Consider the following 15,490-nt stretch of genomic DNA (forward strand, 5'->3'; position numbering starts at 1 on the left):
CGTAACTCTGCTGTGGGCTTCTCTGAGCATCTCCTATGCCACAGTGCTTTGTGTTATGAGTAATACACGCCACTTCCATTAAGAACCCCAGTGAGATCATGAGAAAAAAAGTGAGATCATATTCCAAAACGCTCTTGGATCAGTCTTCAAAGCATTCTGCAGAATGAAGTCTTGGAGTGGCCCCAAAATTATAAAATATTTTGTTTTTCCCCTCTCCCTAAAATATTTAGAAAGCAATGCAAAATGCTAACAGTAATGATGAGTTGATTTGAAAGATTCTCACCTGTTGTTTGTTTCAGTAGTTCTAAACCATTTAGTAATGCCTGATCGACATTTTGTTTTCTGAGTAGGATGTCCTCTTGCAGAACCTAAAACACAGGTACCATTTTTATATGTGTGTGTGTGTGTGGAAATTTAAATAACAATTAGCTTTGGTTAACCTTAGAGAACTCTGTGTTTCATAGAGATTTGAGTAAACACCTCCCATTTTCAACTAGCCATTCCTGTTGCCTTGCTTACCCCTCTTCTTTACACTATCATGGCCCATGTCTCATGTTCAGCTATCCTAACCCATACATTCTCCTTTTCAGAAAATGGCCTATGAAGTCCAGTGAAGATACTGGACTACTGGTTAATTAGAGGTCTTTGTAAACAATCATAAAGTAACAAAGAAAAAGTGAAGAGTCTGGCTACTGGACAAATTTAATCTGTATACACAGGCTAAGTCTTTTTTGAATATAGCAATTCACCTAAATCGCAAGAACATAAATAATATAAAAATAAGGAAGACAAAGAAAATAATGACAACTGAAATGAAAAAAAAAAAAAAAAAGAAAGAAATAAAAATACCCGAAGTTCAGACTGCTGCTTCCAAAGCCCCTCAGTGCTGTAATCCTGGACTGAGAGCTTGCTCAGTTTGTCATGTACTTCGTTCAGCCAATTCATCAGCTCAACTTCATCTTCCCCAAAAATCTTAGCATTACATAAGGCCTGCTGGAGGAGCTCAGACCTGCTGTGACTTTTCTCTTGCATCTCAATGTACCACACTTGAGAGGAGTCTAATTTATTTTGCACCATATCTTTATCCTCCCTGGAGCTCAAAACCTTTAAGGATTGGCCAATGCTAACAGCCTGGTGTAAATGTTTATTGTGATGGATGATGTCATCTTCTAAAGCCTAAAATAAAGTTTAAAAAAAAGAGAAACAGAAAGGATGGACAAATAAAAATGAAAACATAAACAGAACGAAAGAATGACATTTGAAATGGGCTTAGTTTGCAATCATGCATAACACAATAGTGCATAACTCAAATTTATGACATAAAACCATGGAGGAGACGGAAAACTGAATCTTACTAATGTGCAAAGGGTGTCTTACTTTGTGCTGTGTAATTTGTTCTTCAAGTTTAGATGCTTGGGTTCCTATGGGCTCACAATTCGCCAGCTTCTTTTCTATGGTTGTAAGCCACTCATTCAATGGTTCTAGGGTTTCATGAAATTGCTGTGCTACCACCGAGATACCTTCCAACTGACGATTCCTATACATGTGCCAAGATAAAGGTCATTTAGGGATGAAGAATGTGTGAAATATTCAACAAGAATCTTTACTCATGCTCCTGCATATGAGACATTTTTTTTGTGAAAAACATCTAAGGTTAGAGTTAAGATGTTCCACGTTTCAAGGACATGCTAAAGTAATTTTCCCATTAAATAAAATTAAAAGTGAACCAGAGACCAACCCCAAGTACCTAAATCTTATGAAACTCTTAAGAAATCTGGTTATAATACTTAAAAAATAATAGCTGTTTAATAATAATAGCAATGTTATAAAAACAATAGCAGAAATAATGACAATAAAAGTAACAATTATGGAACACATATTCTGCACTAAGCCCTGTTCAAAGTGTTAAATAAATACATTCATTAACTTCAATAAGAGCACCAGTTGCTGCGACTGCCTTAATCAACTCATCAAAACTGGATTACCCACCCTCCATGGAATGAACAGGGATTCCTAAGTAGTGCATCAAGTATATCCTCCCCCGTCCCAAGTACAGTGTCAGATATATTTCCCAATAGCAACAGTTAGTATTTATGGATTAAAATATCACAAAAGAAGAAAAATATGCTCCAGGTCTCTAACCCTTCATAAACGTTATATGTCTAAACATCTTAGCCTTCCATCTACTTTGTTTCTTGGCTAACTCCTACTCCTTTAAGACACAGCTTAGCTGTCATTTCCTTGCCCCCAGACTAGGTTCTTTCTATCATATGCTTCCACAACACCCTATGTTTTTGCTCTGAAACATCACTTTGTCATTACTTTTCAAAGGCTATCAAGCTCTACTAGACCATGCCCTGAGGGCAGAGATGATCTGTCCAGTTCACCTCTGTAACCCAAGGTCTCGCTCTGTGCCTGATTCACGGCAGGCAAGCAGTTACTGTGTAATAAATAGATGAATTACTCCTGGAGAACTATTTTTCTTAAAATAAAGAGTTGAAATTTGGTGACTACAAGACCTTACCATTGGAGGAATGAACAGTGAGGCACCACAGCCCTTGCTGCCTGTTTACATACATGGTAAACATAGGAAAATGACAATTTGGAGAAAAGCATTACCAAAATGCAAACTATTAGCATGAAAGCCTTTGCTACTCTTTCAGAAGACCGGAAGTATTTAAGTTACCTCGTTTCAGCTTTATTAAGTAATGCCTCCCATCTACTATCCAAGAGACTCAGCTGTTTCAAAATCTTCACTTTATCCGCAGGTTCTGCTGTTGCAGCAATTTTTTCTCCTTCTCGTTTGATTACCTCCACAGTAGATTTGCGGTCATCTAACAATCTTTGGAGAAGCTTGAGACAGAACATTAAACACCAAAATTAAAAGGGGGGCAGGGAGGGCAAAAGAAACTGTTAACATCATGGAAAACACAGTCTAAGTACTTTTGATATGCGACAAGAATACATATTTTGTATAGATTCACGTAAAAAAGATTTTAAAAATAACCCGTTTTGTTTAGTGATTCATTGCTATCATGTCAGACATTGTGACTGGGGCTTTTCAAGCTAATATCGGTAAGGCCATAAGCCATTCATTATTAATTTTTTTATATAAAATAATGAGAAGGTGCTGCTCAAGGATAACTCTACTCCACTTGAAGTACAAGATCCCCGCTACTGTAATGAAATGGGAATACCCTAAACATTCAACAGTCACCTGTCCTACTAAGACAAGTAAGATTACTATAAATCACTAATGTTTTCCAAACTTTTCCCATGTTAAACAAACCATTAGAGACAGGGAGACTGAGACTCAGATCAAGTTCACAAACTGATGAGGCTAAAACTAGAGGCTCCTGCCTCTCTGTAGGTGGAACTAGCTCCTAAAATCCTTCATGAGGCTGAAAAAAGAGCCTCTAAATACCATTTCCAAAAGGAACAGAGGATGGAACAAGTCAGAAATCCTTGAAGCTGGCTAAATAAGACCAGTATTTCAGGATTTAGCAGCAGCAAAAAAAAAAAAAAAAAAAAAAAAAAAAAAAAAAAAATCCAATTTAATTCTAAGCAAACATCTCAAAAAAGCCAGGAATGGAATGTTTGACAGAAGTAGCCAGAACTCAGGATTACCTTGCTCTAACCTAATCAGAATGATTATTTCATGAGCAAGTGCTAAGTACAGGCACTGTGTTAATAGCAGTGAGGAAATCACAGGTATATGAAATGCTAAATACTTCTTCACTGCCTCCTTAATCTGATCCTGACTGATAGTTAAGGATTAGAGAAATCTACAGCTACCCTGAGGCAACAAGCTAAAAGAGTATCCTCTCACTTTCATTTTGGGACCACCAAGTCAGATGGTAAGAGGAACATGTTTACAAAGAAAGGGAAGAAATGCAAACTCTCTTGTTATAGGTTACAGTCATTATAAAATCAAGGCACAACAGGTGGTTTAGGCAGTAAAGAGAACTAATTAAATGGATTACTTCTGATAAACTTGAATTGCAAAGGCTCTAGCAATTAAGAAAATCAAAGTCAACAAATACATTTTGTTGGCCAACATAGTTCATTGACTTAAGGGAGAATGACAAAGGTTTAAATTACATTACATACTGAATGGTAGCAGTACATTATAATATATTATACTTATTAAACACACATTACTTTGTTACATATTATATATTACACATATATTATTTAAAAATCATGCAAATGCAATGTGTTTCCTATTTTGTTTCTGTAATCCTTATCTCTAAATCTATTTCTAAAAGGTTAATTTTCAGTATACTAGAATCTTCAAAGAATTTTTAGAGATGGTACTGAATGTCGAAACTAAATTAAACCTCTTAATCCTTTCCCTTCTTTTTAAATTTCCACATAGGAAAAATCTTACCAATGTGCTGTGTGCTGGGCCCCTCCCACATGCCATTTCAAGTCATGGCTGAGAAATTAGTACTGAAAATATCACTAAATGCTTCTTAATTGACCAACACCATCAGGAGCACAGAATTTTTTAAAATATGTTATTATCCCTTTAACAGATGTGTCTTTCTTTCCAACTTGGTCCCATATTAGTTGTGTCAAAAGACACAATAGCATACACCTTAGTATGTAAGAATCAAATATTTGGAGGGGGGGGCGCCTGGGTGACTCAGTGGTTGAGCATCTGCCTTCGGCTCAGGTTGTAATCCCAGGGTCCTGGGATCAAGTCCCACATCAGGCTTCCCACAAGGAGCCTGCTTCTCCCCCTGCCTAGGTCTCTGCTTCTCTTTCTGTGTCTCTCATGAATAAACAAATAAAATCTTTTAAAAAAAATCAAATTTTTGCTTCTTTAGCATAGGCCGAGTCACAAAACACTGCCTGTATTTAATCTATAAATAAGGAATGAGAAATACAAGCTTCTAGTTATGGAATGAATAAGTCACAGGGATGAAAGGCACAGCATACGGAATACAGTTAATGGTACTGTAATAGCATTAAGGCAATTTCATATAAACTGGTTTAATATATAAGGGAATAAGGATACTAAAAAAAAAAAGGATATTTCTGCCAAAATCACCTTTTTAGTGAGTGAAGTTTTCCTTGACTACCCTATTTCAAACTGCACACATATACAACCCCAACTCCACTCCAGCACTTCCTGTCCTCCATCCTTGCTCTGTTACTTCCTAATTCTTATCTCCCACCTCTGCTTTATTTTTCACTTGCAAACTTATCACAGCTTAGTTTACTGTCTCTTCCTCTTCCTCCCTGTCCACAAAACCTTAAACTCAAAGAGGAACTTTCATCTTTTCTAGTCAGTGATTATCTCCAGCACCTGAAAGTGTCGGACCCATGGCAGATGTTCAGTAAATATTTGTTGCATGACTAAAAAATAATTTCTAGAGCATCAGTGGCCAGTCAACTAGAATATCCTGTTAATTCAAAGAGAGTTGCAAGGTAAATTTCTACTGTCATTATAGTGATTTAACATGAAACACAACACAAAAGTATCACTGACTTACCTTTTGCTCTTGTATCTGGGCCTTCACCACTTTGAACTCAGCCGACGGAGGCTTCTGATTGGCTACAAGCTCCTCAGTGTCCACCATCCAGCTGAGCAGGGACTCCAGGGCATCCTGGAATCGCCCACAGTGCAGCAGGGCCTCCTGCAGCTGGGCTGCACGCTGAGCCACCTGCAAAGTTTCAGTTGCGCCAACTTATTTACTTGTTCCATGACAAATGAAATTTGCCCACCAGCCACCACTTTTCATGCTCATCTTCCCATCTGGTCACAAATTTTTCTTTTCCTTTTCACTTAAAATCTGCCCAAAGCATTGACATGACTGTGGTAGAAGGGAGTCAAAGTGTATCAAATGAGCCAAGCAGAAAAGGTATCCATCCCAAACAGTAGTGTAAAAGGTGAAATCTTTGAGATTTTGGAAATACCAAATACATTTGTGATTGGAACGAATAATTCAAATATTTTAAGGTTACTGAAAGAAACAATGCCTAATTCATTTTTATCAATATCCTTTTGATTCATTTTTTTATTTCCTACTGATGACTATTTTAAAAGACTACGTTTAGAAAAAACCTATTAGAGTAGAGAGAAACAGATTTATATTTTGCTAGGCAAAATACCTGTAAAGTATCTGATTAAATTCAGCTAGCTCCAAGTCCTGGAGTCCTTTCTGACAAACCAGGGGCCTTTGTATTCTAGTAAATGGAGTCTCTGTGTCCTACATAGAGATATCCTATTGCCCTTCTCACAGATCTTTTCCTTTAGGATTGAAAAAGTAGTTGGTGAGATATTTTAAGCACTATGGAATATATTTACACCTGACACTACATTTCAGTGGTGTTTGAAGAGCACTCCAATATGAATCAGACTTTATAGAATGATAAATGTACTTTTGAGATCTGGCAACAATTGCTTAAGATTTCAAAGCAGAGAAAACTACAAGAACAAAAACCACCACCACTAGATAAGCACTGCCATCCTATACAATGTTCTGATAATTTATGTCATGTGAAGGGCTGCCATTATGTTTCAGCATTATCCCCGTAAGGTATCAGGAGCATTATTTTCCAGTGTTTTCTCCCATGGACATTTAGAAAAAGGTGGAATCTACATCTCATAAGTAAAATAATATTTAGAGTTAATAGCCTATGGCGAGGGTGGTAAACCCTCAGTCCAAGGCCGACAGAGACATAGTCGTATTCACCTGCACAGCGTGACCTATTATACAGTGTGAAATGAGTTACCAACATTTGAAAATTATGTTTCACAGAAAAAGTGAGATTTCCAAGTCCCTTTGAAAGTAAGTAAACAATTTGACAACATTGAATCTAGATCCCTACGTGGGATGATGTGCCAGAGCTAAGTACCGATTGATTGTACCTTTAAAGGTTTGTGAGCTCCCTCAACACAAGGTCATGGATCATGGGCCGCCTGCCATCACACCGGCACAACTGTGTCTCTATCAAAGTCAAGATAGTGATAGAGAGAGGTTCTATTTCACTCAACTCACTTTTCTCATTTATGTTGCCTACTGACCTCCTGTGGGCATCTGAGTTTTGGCCATCTAATTTATAGCAATATAAAAAAAGTAAGCATGTTCAGGGAAGTTTAGCTACTATAAATATGATTAGTTGTCACAACAAATGTTAGAGAAGAATAATCAACAGATATGATAACAAAGGAAAAAAAAAAAAACAAAGGAGATGGAAAAATTACCTTCTTATTGAGAGTCTTCCAGCGTGCATTGACATCATCCAGGTCATGCTCTAAACCCTGTGTGCTGGTGCCTTTAGCAGCACTCTGAATAAGGCCTTGACCTAACCAGTTTACATCTTGCTGTTTAACCTGCAAAGGTTCAATCTCTTCTTTTTGGAATGCCTGCAATTAGAAGAGAAATAATTTATATAAATTATCTATCTTAATACAAATGTTGTGTAATTATCAGCTATCCATTATTACAGGTAAAAATAATTTCTGTTATCTATTCATATGTCACAGCCACCTTATGAATAACAGTAAGAAACTAAACTAAATGCAAATTCATAATATTATCAAAACCACTCAGGAATTTGAAAGAATGATATTCTAAGTACCTTTAATCAGATTACCTATAAAACCAAAAAAAAAGAGTTTATCTGTCCTCTCCCTATTGCTTCATTAGCATAACACTATTTTCCATCATTCCAATTTAACTCTAGTAAAAAAAAAAAAAAAAGGTATGGAAAATGCAAAGGAGCAAAATGATAAGATGGGCCCAAGAGCTTTACTGGGCAAGGAGCCTTATCAGCTCCTCTATGGACACCTGCTGCTAGCTGGCAACTGTTGAAGTTTGAGACCCAAATTGGAAATGAAGATCAATAACAAGATGTTGAGGTGAGCCAAGAGGCCAATCTATAGTTTGCCAGTTGGGCCAAAATACAGAGAGAGGAAATGAGAAAAGATGTAGGCAGACACTGTAATAGTATGGATCCCTACCCATCCAGCCCCCTAAAAGCCTTGCAAGTGCACAGACCTCATCCCATGGATTTGCTCACACATGTCACCCAGCACAGCAACTCTGGTTACTCTGGTCGCTGCTTGAACCGCCAGCCATTTGCTAGAGCTCTCCTTCCTCTTCTCAGCTCCGTCCAACTTACAGTCCTCAAATGCCTGTCACTGGCAAAAAATCTCATGTGCTGGAGTAAAATCCAAGTTCCATGAAAGCAGAAATTTCTGTTTTCCTTATAGTGGTTCTATGTCCTGGACCTACCATGGTACCTAGCAATAATTATTTGTCAAATGAGTTTCAGTAGAGAAAAACTATATTTACATTTTGGTGTGGATGACATTAACCCCACAAAGGGATAGTACTGATGATACATCAACTCTCATAGAGATACAAATGTTTTATATAGAGAGCCTAAAGGATGCCATAAAGAAAATAAATTAATTTAACCAAGGAAGGAAAGTTTCAGCTAGATATTAAGACAAGACAAGGTTTTGGAGTTTGAGTCATTATACTATAGGGCACAATAGATCAATAGTACAAGTAAATGGACAGTTAACAGAACATACGAAAACATTAAAAAGGCAAATAACAAAATAGTACTTAAAAAATTATAGCCATAGTATGGAAAGTAATTTTTAAAGATGTAGAGGCTACAGCAGAAACTCTCCAGACTCTGGCCTAAGGCATGGCATGCAAGATAGCCCTGTGTTATTGCATAAATGAGTAAATTAGGAATAGCAAACAAATAAATGATCATTTCCCTTAGAAGTCTCCTCTCAGCTAAAAGTCCAAGTTTCTTCTTCTATATAAAATCCTTACAGACAATTTCCACACTGGCTAATTGTTTCTATATAACAGTACTAAATATAAACAGTCAATTACACATGACCCAAGAAATAAGAACTCAAATCATTGAGGAAAAAAAAAGTAAGCTTTTATAATTTTAAAAAAGGTATTAAAAGTTACCTAATAAGTCAATACAAAGTTGCAGCAAGGCGGTGAAAATAGAATTTGGCACTACCATTCTACTTCTTTTCTATACCACTTCTAGGAACTAATAGCTATGGATATGTTTTACTACTTACAGAAAAAAAGTTGGGAACGGTAGAAAACTGCTACATTCTTAATTCCAGGAATTTGCCAGGGAAAAATTCTACTCTCTCTCTCTCAGATATGTTCAGGACAAAAAAACCTGATATAAGGTTCTAGTAAATTGCTTTAACCTCTGATCTTGGTTTTAAAGAAACTAATTTTAGGGTTGCACATCAGAGTAGCTCTGGGTGAGTTTGTGGTAATTATCTAAAGTGCTACAAAGAATATACTGTGGGTTAAAAAAAAGAGAACTACTGAGGAATCTGTATATTCCTAAGAGCTTAACTGCTTTATACAAAAGAAACTGCTAAATCCTTTACACAAAGAAAGTACTTTTAAGCTTTTAACCTAGTATGCCATTTAACACATGCATCAGAAAAGGGTAACACTGACTGGAGTGATTAGTTCATAGGCTGGGAAGAGGACCTGTTCTGATACTGTCCAAATTCCTTATCTCTCAGTGGTAACAAATACTTAGGAAGAGAGACTTTTCCCCTAATCTAACCCATAAGCACACCAACACAAAGCTTAAAATAAAATAAAATTACCTCTGAGGCAAAGTTTACCAGAAGAGCTTAGTAAAAATACCAAAATAGCTGAACTTCAATCTGAGTGGGAAGAAAATAATCACAGGCTTGACAAACAACCTCTACTTATGACAAGGCTGTACCCTTTACTTTCTTACCTCATTCACCACTCACAAAAAGTTAGGAGCTATAATGACTACAAAATACAGCACAACTTCTCTACTTCCACATTCAGAGCTTGTGAGAGCAGATTTTCAGCACGTTTTAAATGTCCTTAATTTGAGCAGACTACTTTGCAGACCACAGCAATATAAATACTGTGTGCTTGTACCTTCATGACAAGGCATGTTCAACCTTAATAAATCCACAAAAACTACCCTTAAGTGGTAGTGTCTTAAACCACAATTTGTGTAAAAGCCTAATGTTAACATAAATTCACAGAGGGGGCAGTCTAAACGCAGGGAAACAGCCACTGCCTGCCCAGTTAACAGGACTCTTAAACAGCTGGGAATAATCATTCTTCTAAAAGGCACCTGGGTGGCTCAGTGGTTAGATGTCTGCCTTTGGCTCAGGTTGTGATCCTGGGGTCCTGGGATCGAGTCCTGCCACTCAGGTGAACTGGAGAAGCAGGAGAAGCTTGCTTCTCCCTCTGCCTATGTCTCTGCCTCTCTCTCTGTGTCTCTCATGAATAAATAAGTAAAAAATTTTTTAAAGGTGCCTAAATTAATTTGTTGTAATGATCAACTTATCAATACCTGGCATCTTGCAAGGTACCAGCAAATCCCCAAAACAGAAGACAGAATTTGAGCATTATTCGAGACACTAGTGACCACTTTAAAACAGAAACACAAACTACTGGCATTACAGAGTTTCACGTTCCCGTTAATTACCTGAACTAACTGAAAGCCATTACAGACTGGGCCCAACATTCCAGCCTGGGCCCTTGCTTTTCTGGGAGCTGCTTGCTTTCTTACTGGTATGAATTTCGGGGAACACTTCATATGGACCACGTCCATCTCCTGGGCAGAAAGGGGTGCCTCCACTTCCTCTTTAGATGCTAGGTTGGATTCTTCTGGATCATATGGTGTCAACAGTGTCACATTTTTTACTAAACTTGTGCTACCGCAATCTGCATCATTTCCCTCCAGACCTGTGAGAGAGAGGTGTAAAACCTCAGAAGAAACTTCCATCAGTTCCCCACTTGGTGCTGTGACTTGCGATCCTCCTGGTCCATATGTTTTTCCTCCTCCAGTGTTAGAAATACACTGGCTTTCTCCATCTCCCAGTGTATTTAATGGATCACACTTAATGGTGCTCTCTTTCAAATCATTCTGCAGGCAATTTTCACTACGGCTTTCCCCTTGACCATTTACACATTTTATTTCCTCTAGAGGAGGAACATCATGTAAAATCATTTTGAAATTTTCATCAGGGTGGGCACTCCTACATGAAAGCAAAGGGATTTTCTGTTCACTAATGGAATAAACGGAAAAAAACGGTCTGTATTGCTCTGCTATATGAATATCTTCAGCAGAAGACAAGCTTCTAATTCTTGACTGGTCTCCAATTAAAATGCCCTGTTTTTCTTCCCTCTCTGCTGGAGGGCTACATAAACCAGAGTCATCCTCCTCCGACGTTAGAGAATTAGTACCCCATCTGCACTTGCTGGCCTTGGTAACAGCATCTGACATATCAGTAGGTTCAACAAAAGAGCTTTCACTTTTGTTTGCATAATCCATAAAATTGGCTGGGACAAACATTCGCCATGACCGTCTATGTTCTTTCTTTTCTGCATGGGATTTGGCTTTGGGTAATCCTGTGGTTCGAATGATATCACTGTTTAGCTTGAGTGCATCAAAGATCATCTTTTCATCTAGTTTGTTAGCTTCACGACCTCTCAGCTCAAATACACTGGAAGAAGCAAGGGCACCGTTAGAGCATAAAGAGCTAACATCCAGTGTTCTGTGACTGTAGGGTAAAGTCCGATCTGTAAAATGCCTGGAAGACAGGCTGCCCTTTGAACCAGAGTCTATCTGTTCGTTTAGTCTAACAGTATCATAGATTGACCGCTGTGGGACATAACAGTCTTCGATATTTAGGTCCTCTTCTTCTTCACCTTTCCCCACACATGGGGGATTCTGACGTAAACAGTCCGGTCTGCTGAGTGGCTTCCCCATTTTCTAAATAGTTAAAACAAATATTGCAGCTCTTGACACAGAAAATAAGAAATAAGGTAAAGCATACTTTCGAAAAAGTATACTTCTGATCAGAGCTATGAAGTGTCCTCAGCATAAAGACATATGCTCAAATAATACAGGTCGTGATAGATGAGGTGTTTAAGGTATCATCATCAGTGTGTCACTCTAAATGCAACTAGCCTTTTACCTGGTTTTTAAAATGAGTCTAAAAAATAAAGTGCATCAAGAACACAGAACAGAATCTCCTTCCTCCTGCCCTTCCCCCCCACTCCCTCAAGGTCCCTATCACACACTCCAAAACACAGAAAAGGAAAAAACAAAAACAACCAAACCAAAACAAACACACACTTAACAGTGGCTCAAACAGTCAAAACATTCCGTTGTCAGTCCATTTCCCTTTTTAGTCTAATTTTGCATCTGAGATTTCCAGGTTAACATTTCCAAATGAGCAAGCATTTTTAACAGGCTGAACGTTAGTATCGGCAGAACTCTTGTTTAACTGTAATCCACTTAACGATGGCTTGCACAACTCCATCTCCTTTATAAATAAACCATGCTTCAGAAACTTAAAAGACAAACACAGTGACCACGTATTGTTCAGATCAAGGCACAAAATAAATCTTCAGAGCAAAATAAGTTGTCTAATGCTGTTAAGAAAGTTAGTATCTTCTTTTACTTTTTTTGGGTGCAGCTATAAATAATCTTGATTCGAAAGGCAGTTTTTCTTCCCATATTAAGCTTCTTTGAGGCTACCCAAAGGGGGGGAAAAAAACACTTTTGGACAGCCAAGCCAGGATAATCCAGCAACCGTTTAAGGTAAACAGAAATCACGGTGTACTATAAACTCCCCTTAAAAAAAAAAAAAAAAAAAAAAAGCCATTTCCAGAGTCTTATCTGATCTTCCTTAAGGCTTATTCCACCTGAGGAAACTGCAGCAGAGAAGAGCTCCGGGTTTCCTCTAAGGCACAAGCAGCGCAATTCACATTCAGCTGAAAACCGAGACTACGCTAGCCTTTGAGACTGACCCACTGTGGCCGCGGGGTGGCTTTCATTTCAGCTATAGCTGGAGAGAGGCAGAGGTGGCCGGTGGGGGGGGGGGGGGGGGGGGGGCGGGGACCCTGCGCTGTCCCCAGCTCCTCGGGGCAGTGCGGTCCCCGCAGGCATCCTCCCGCGCCCGCGCCCGCGCCCGCGCCCCCCAGCGCCGCCCTCTCTCCCCGGGCGACCCGGCTCCGCTCCCGCGCCGCCCGCCCGCCCGCCCGCCCGAGCAGCGCTACCGCTCGGCTGCTTCGCCCGCCCGCGACTTCACTTCGCCGTCATCCTTTCTTGGACTCCCGGCCCCTCGCGGGAGCAGGCGAGCGGCTTCAGGGGGAGGTACCGAGAGGCCGGGAGGCTGCCGCGCAACAGCTTGGCGGTGACATCAGCGCGCATCAGACCCAGCGCTGGGACGGGGAGGGGACGGGCGGCTCGGCTTCAGAGGTCCCCCGAAATCCCACCAACTACGTGGTTCAAAATGGGGAGGGATCCGAAGGGCTTGCGGCGGCGGAACTTGACACCAAGCGATCGCTGAAGCAATCCTTTGGCCGACGCCCCGCCACCGTGCTCATTTGAATATTAAATGGGGGGGTGGGGGGGAAACCACACAGGTCCCTATCCTTCAGCTGAAACCACACCCTCACAGGCTGCAGTTGCAGACTCCGCTTCAGTAGCATTTGCGATGCAAAGTGCGGATCACTTTGAGTCCAGTGTTGAGTCCTTCCTTTTTAAAAACCCAAGTTCAAGTCTAACTGTTCTCCAGAGTAAATTATTCCTGTGGGCCCAGCCCTGAGCACTGCTGACATGAGTATCAGTAGTTACTAACACACAAGTCCCCCGGAGCTTAATGCAAGGCCCAGGCAAAAATAAGTGCAGCCAGGCACTCTGGATATTTAATAAACAAAATCACATCCGCAGATTGTTATCTCCTGGACGCTCTTTCAAAACACTGTTTGAAAATACATTCAGCAAGACAAACCTTAACCATTGTGAGAAAAATTAAGTTTTATTTAAATAAATAAAATCCATCCATTCTTTATTTTACAAAATAAGCAACACTACCATTGTAGCAGATAGAGTTATAAGTAAAGGCAGATTATTTTTCTCAATCTCGCAAAATAATAATCATTTGAACAGAAATAAGACTGTGCTGACCTGAGTTGAAGGCAGTTCTAGTAAAAAAAAAAAAAAAATTAACAACCTTACATACTTTCTCTGATAATTTTGCAGAAAAGATGTGGCAGGGAACTTTTGCACTTTTAATGAGAAAATATTATTCCAAAATTATTTTTATAGACAAGAACTGAATTAAAAAAAAAACTATCTCCAACCAGAACTCTATAGGTAATAACACACCCATTCAACAATTATTTGATGCAATTCAGTATATTAAGTAGGGAAAAGAAAAATACATATATATAGCTATCTATAAAGAAAAATATTTGTAAAAAAATACCTATCATAGGCAGGAAGTAAAATATTTCAACAAGCACTTGATCCTATGGTACTGAGCAGAGTGTCTGCTCTAAGGTGCTAATAATAAGGAAAAAGTGCACACAGTTACTATGTTTGAACAGTAGACTGGGCACTAGGCTGAGGATCGTGAGGGACCAAGGGTTTTACTCACAACTGCCCCTATCCTGATATGTAAGACTGGAAAGCTACTTATTCATGGCAATATTAATATTCAAGTTTCCATGAAATGTGGATGAGTACCTTTGATCCTCATAGAACTTTTCATAAGAATGGCCCAAATTCACCTTAGACTGTAACTTTGAATCATCATCACAAAATTGTTTTGGCTTTATGTAAAGCTAAGAAAAACAATGTGTAATCTTCACATTTGAGGTGGATAGTCTATTTTTAGACTTTAGACTTTAAACTACATATATAATTCATTCATAAATTCAAGCATTCATCAAAAACTGCTCACTATCTACCAAACACCATAGTAAGCACTGGTAAAACACTGGTGCACAGAGATTCAGCACCACTGTCCTTATATAACTTACAGTACAGTAGAGAATATGGATGAAGAAAGGGCACAATATATAGCTTGAAAGTAAGGAGTGCTATGGAAAAGTGCCCTTTGGTGGTTATGTTTGAATATAACCCGTTTATTCAATAATGGAATACCTATTTTTTTAAACTAATTTCAACTACTTCTACAAATTATAATCCTAATAATTTGATTCAAGTTAAATGTGAACTATTAATATTATACTGGTATTTATGACAACTATATACATACACATATTTGTGTATGCATATCTATCTATCATCTATCTATCTATCTATCTATCTATCTATCTATCTATCTATCTATATCTTTGTTACTTAAAATCACTTTCGGTGTCTCAGTCGGTTAAGCACCCCACTCTTTGATTTCAGCTCAGGTCACGGTCTCAGGGTTGTGAGATCAAGCCCAGCGTGGAGCCTGCTTAAGATTCTCTGTCCCTCTGCCACTCCCCACCCCCCAATCACACTCCAAAGGTGTATCTACATTTAGAGCAGAATTAGACTGGTTTATCTTTCCCTCCCAAATTTGACTTATACAGCTACTTTAAATATTATAGTCTCTAACGTTAATAAAATTAAGATACCTTAAACTGTTAAATATTATCATATATAGACCTCTTACATTTTCATAATA

The 15,490-nt window shown here is 38.7% G+C and overlaps 1 protein-coding gene across 26 annotated transcripts in view; it reads right to left on the reverse strand.

Annotated features, from left to right (window-relative positions):
• Window positions 1-15,490, reverse strand: part of DST (dystonin) — a 480,589-nt gene that overhangs the window by 67,616 nt on the left and 397,483 nt on the right. For 22 of the 26 annotated variants that reach the window (XM_038554403.1, XM_038554383.1, XM_038554378.1 and 19 more), the window contains 6 exons: window positions 7,217-7,378; window positions 5,502-5,672; window positions 2,687-2,853; window positions 1,378-1,537; window positions 850-1,176; window positions 284-368 (listed from right to left, as the gene is read on the reverse strand). In XM_038554403.1, the coding sequence (XP_038410331.1) occupies window positions 284-368; window positions 850-1,176; window positions 1,378-1,537; window positions 2,687-2,853; window positions 5,502-5,672; window positions 7,217-7,378 (1,072 nt within the window). The remainder of the gene's footprint in view (window positions 1-283; window positions 369-849; window positions 1,177-1,377; window positions 1,538-2,686; window positions 2,854-5,501; window positions 5,673-7,216; window positions 7,379-15,490) is intronic. The other 4 variants (XM_038554389.1, XM_038554390.1, XM_038554400.1 and 1 more) reach the window with 1 other exon arrangement.

Source organism: Canis lupus, chromosome 12, assembly GCF_011100685.1.
Source record: "Canis lupus familiaris isolate Mischka breed German Shepherd chromosome 12, alternate assembly UU_Cfam_GSD_1.0, whole genome shotgun sequence".
NCBI classification, from domain to species: Eukaryota; Metazoa; Chordata; class Mammalia; order Carnivora; family Canidae; genus Canis; species Canis lupus.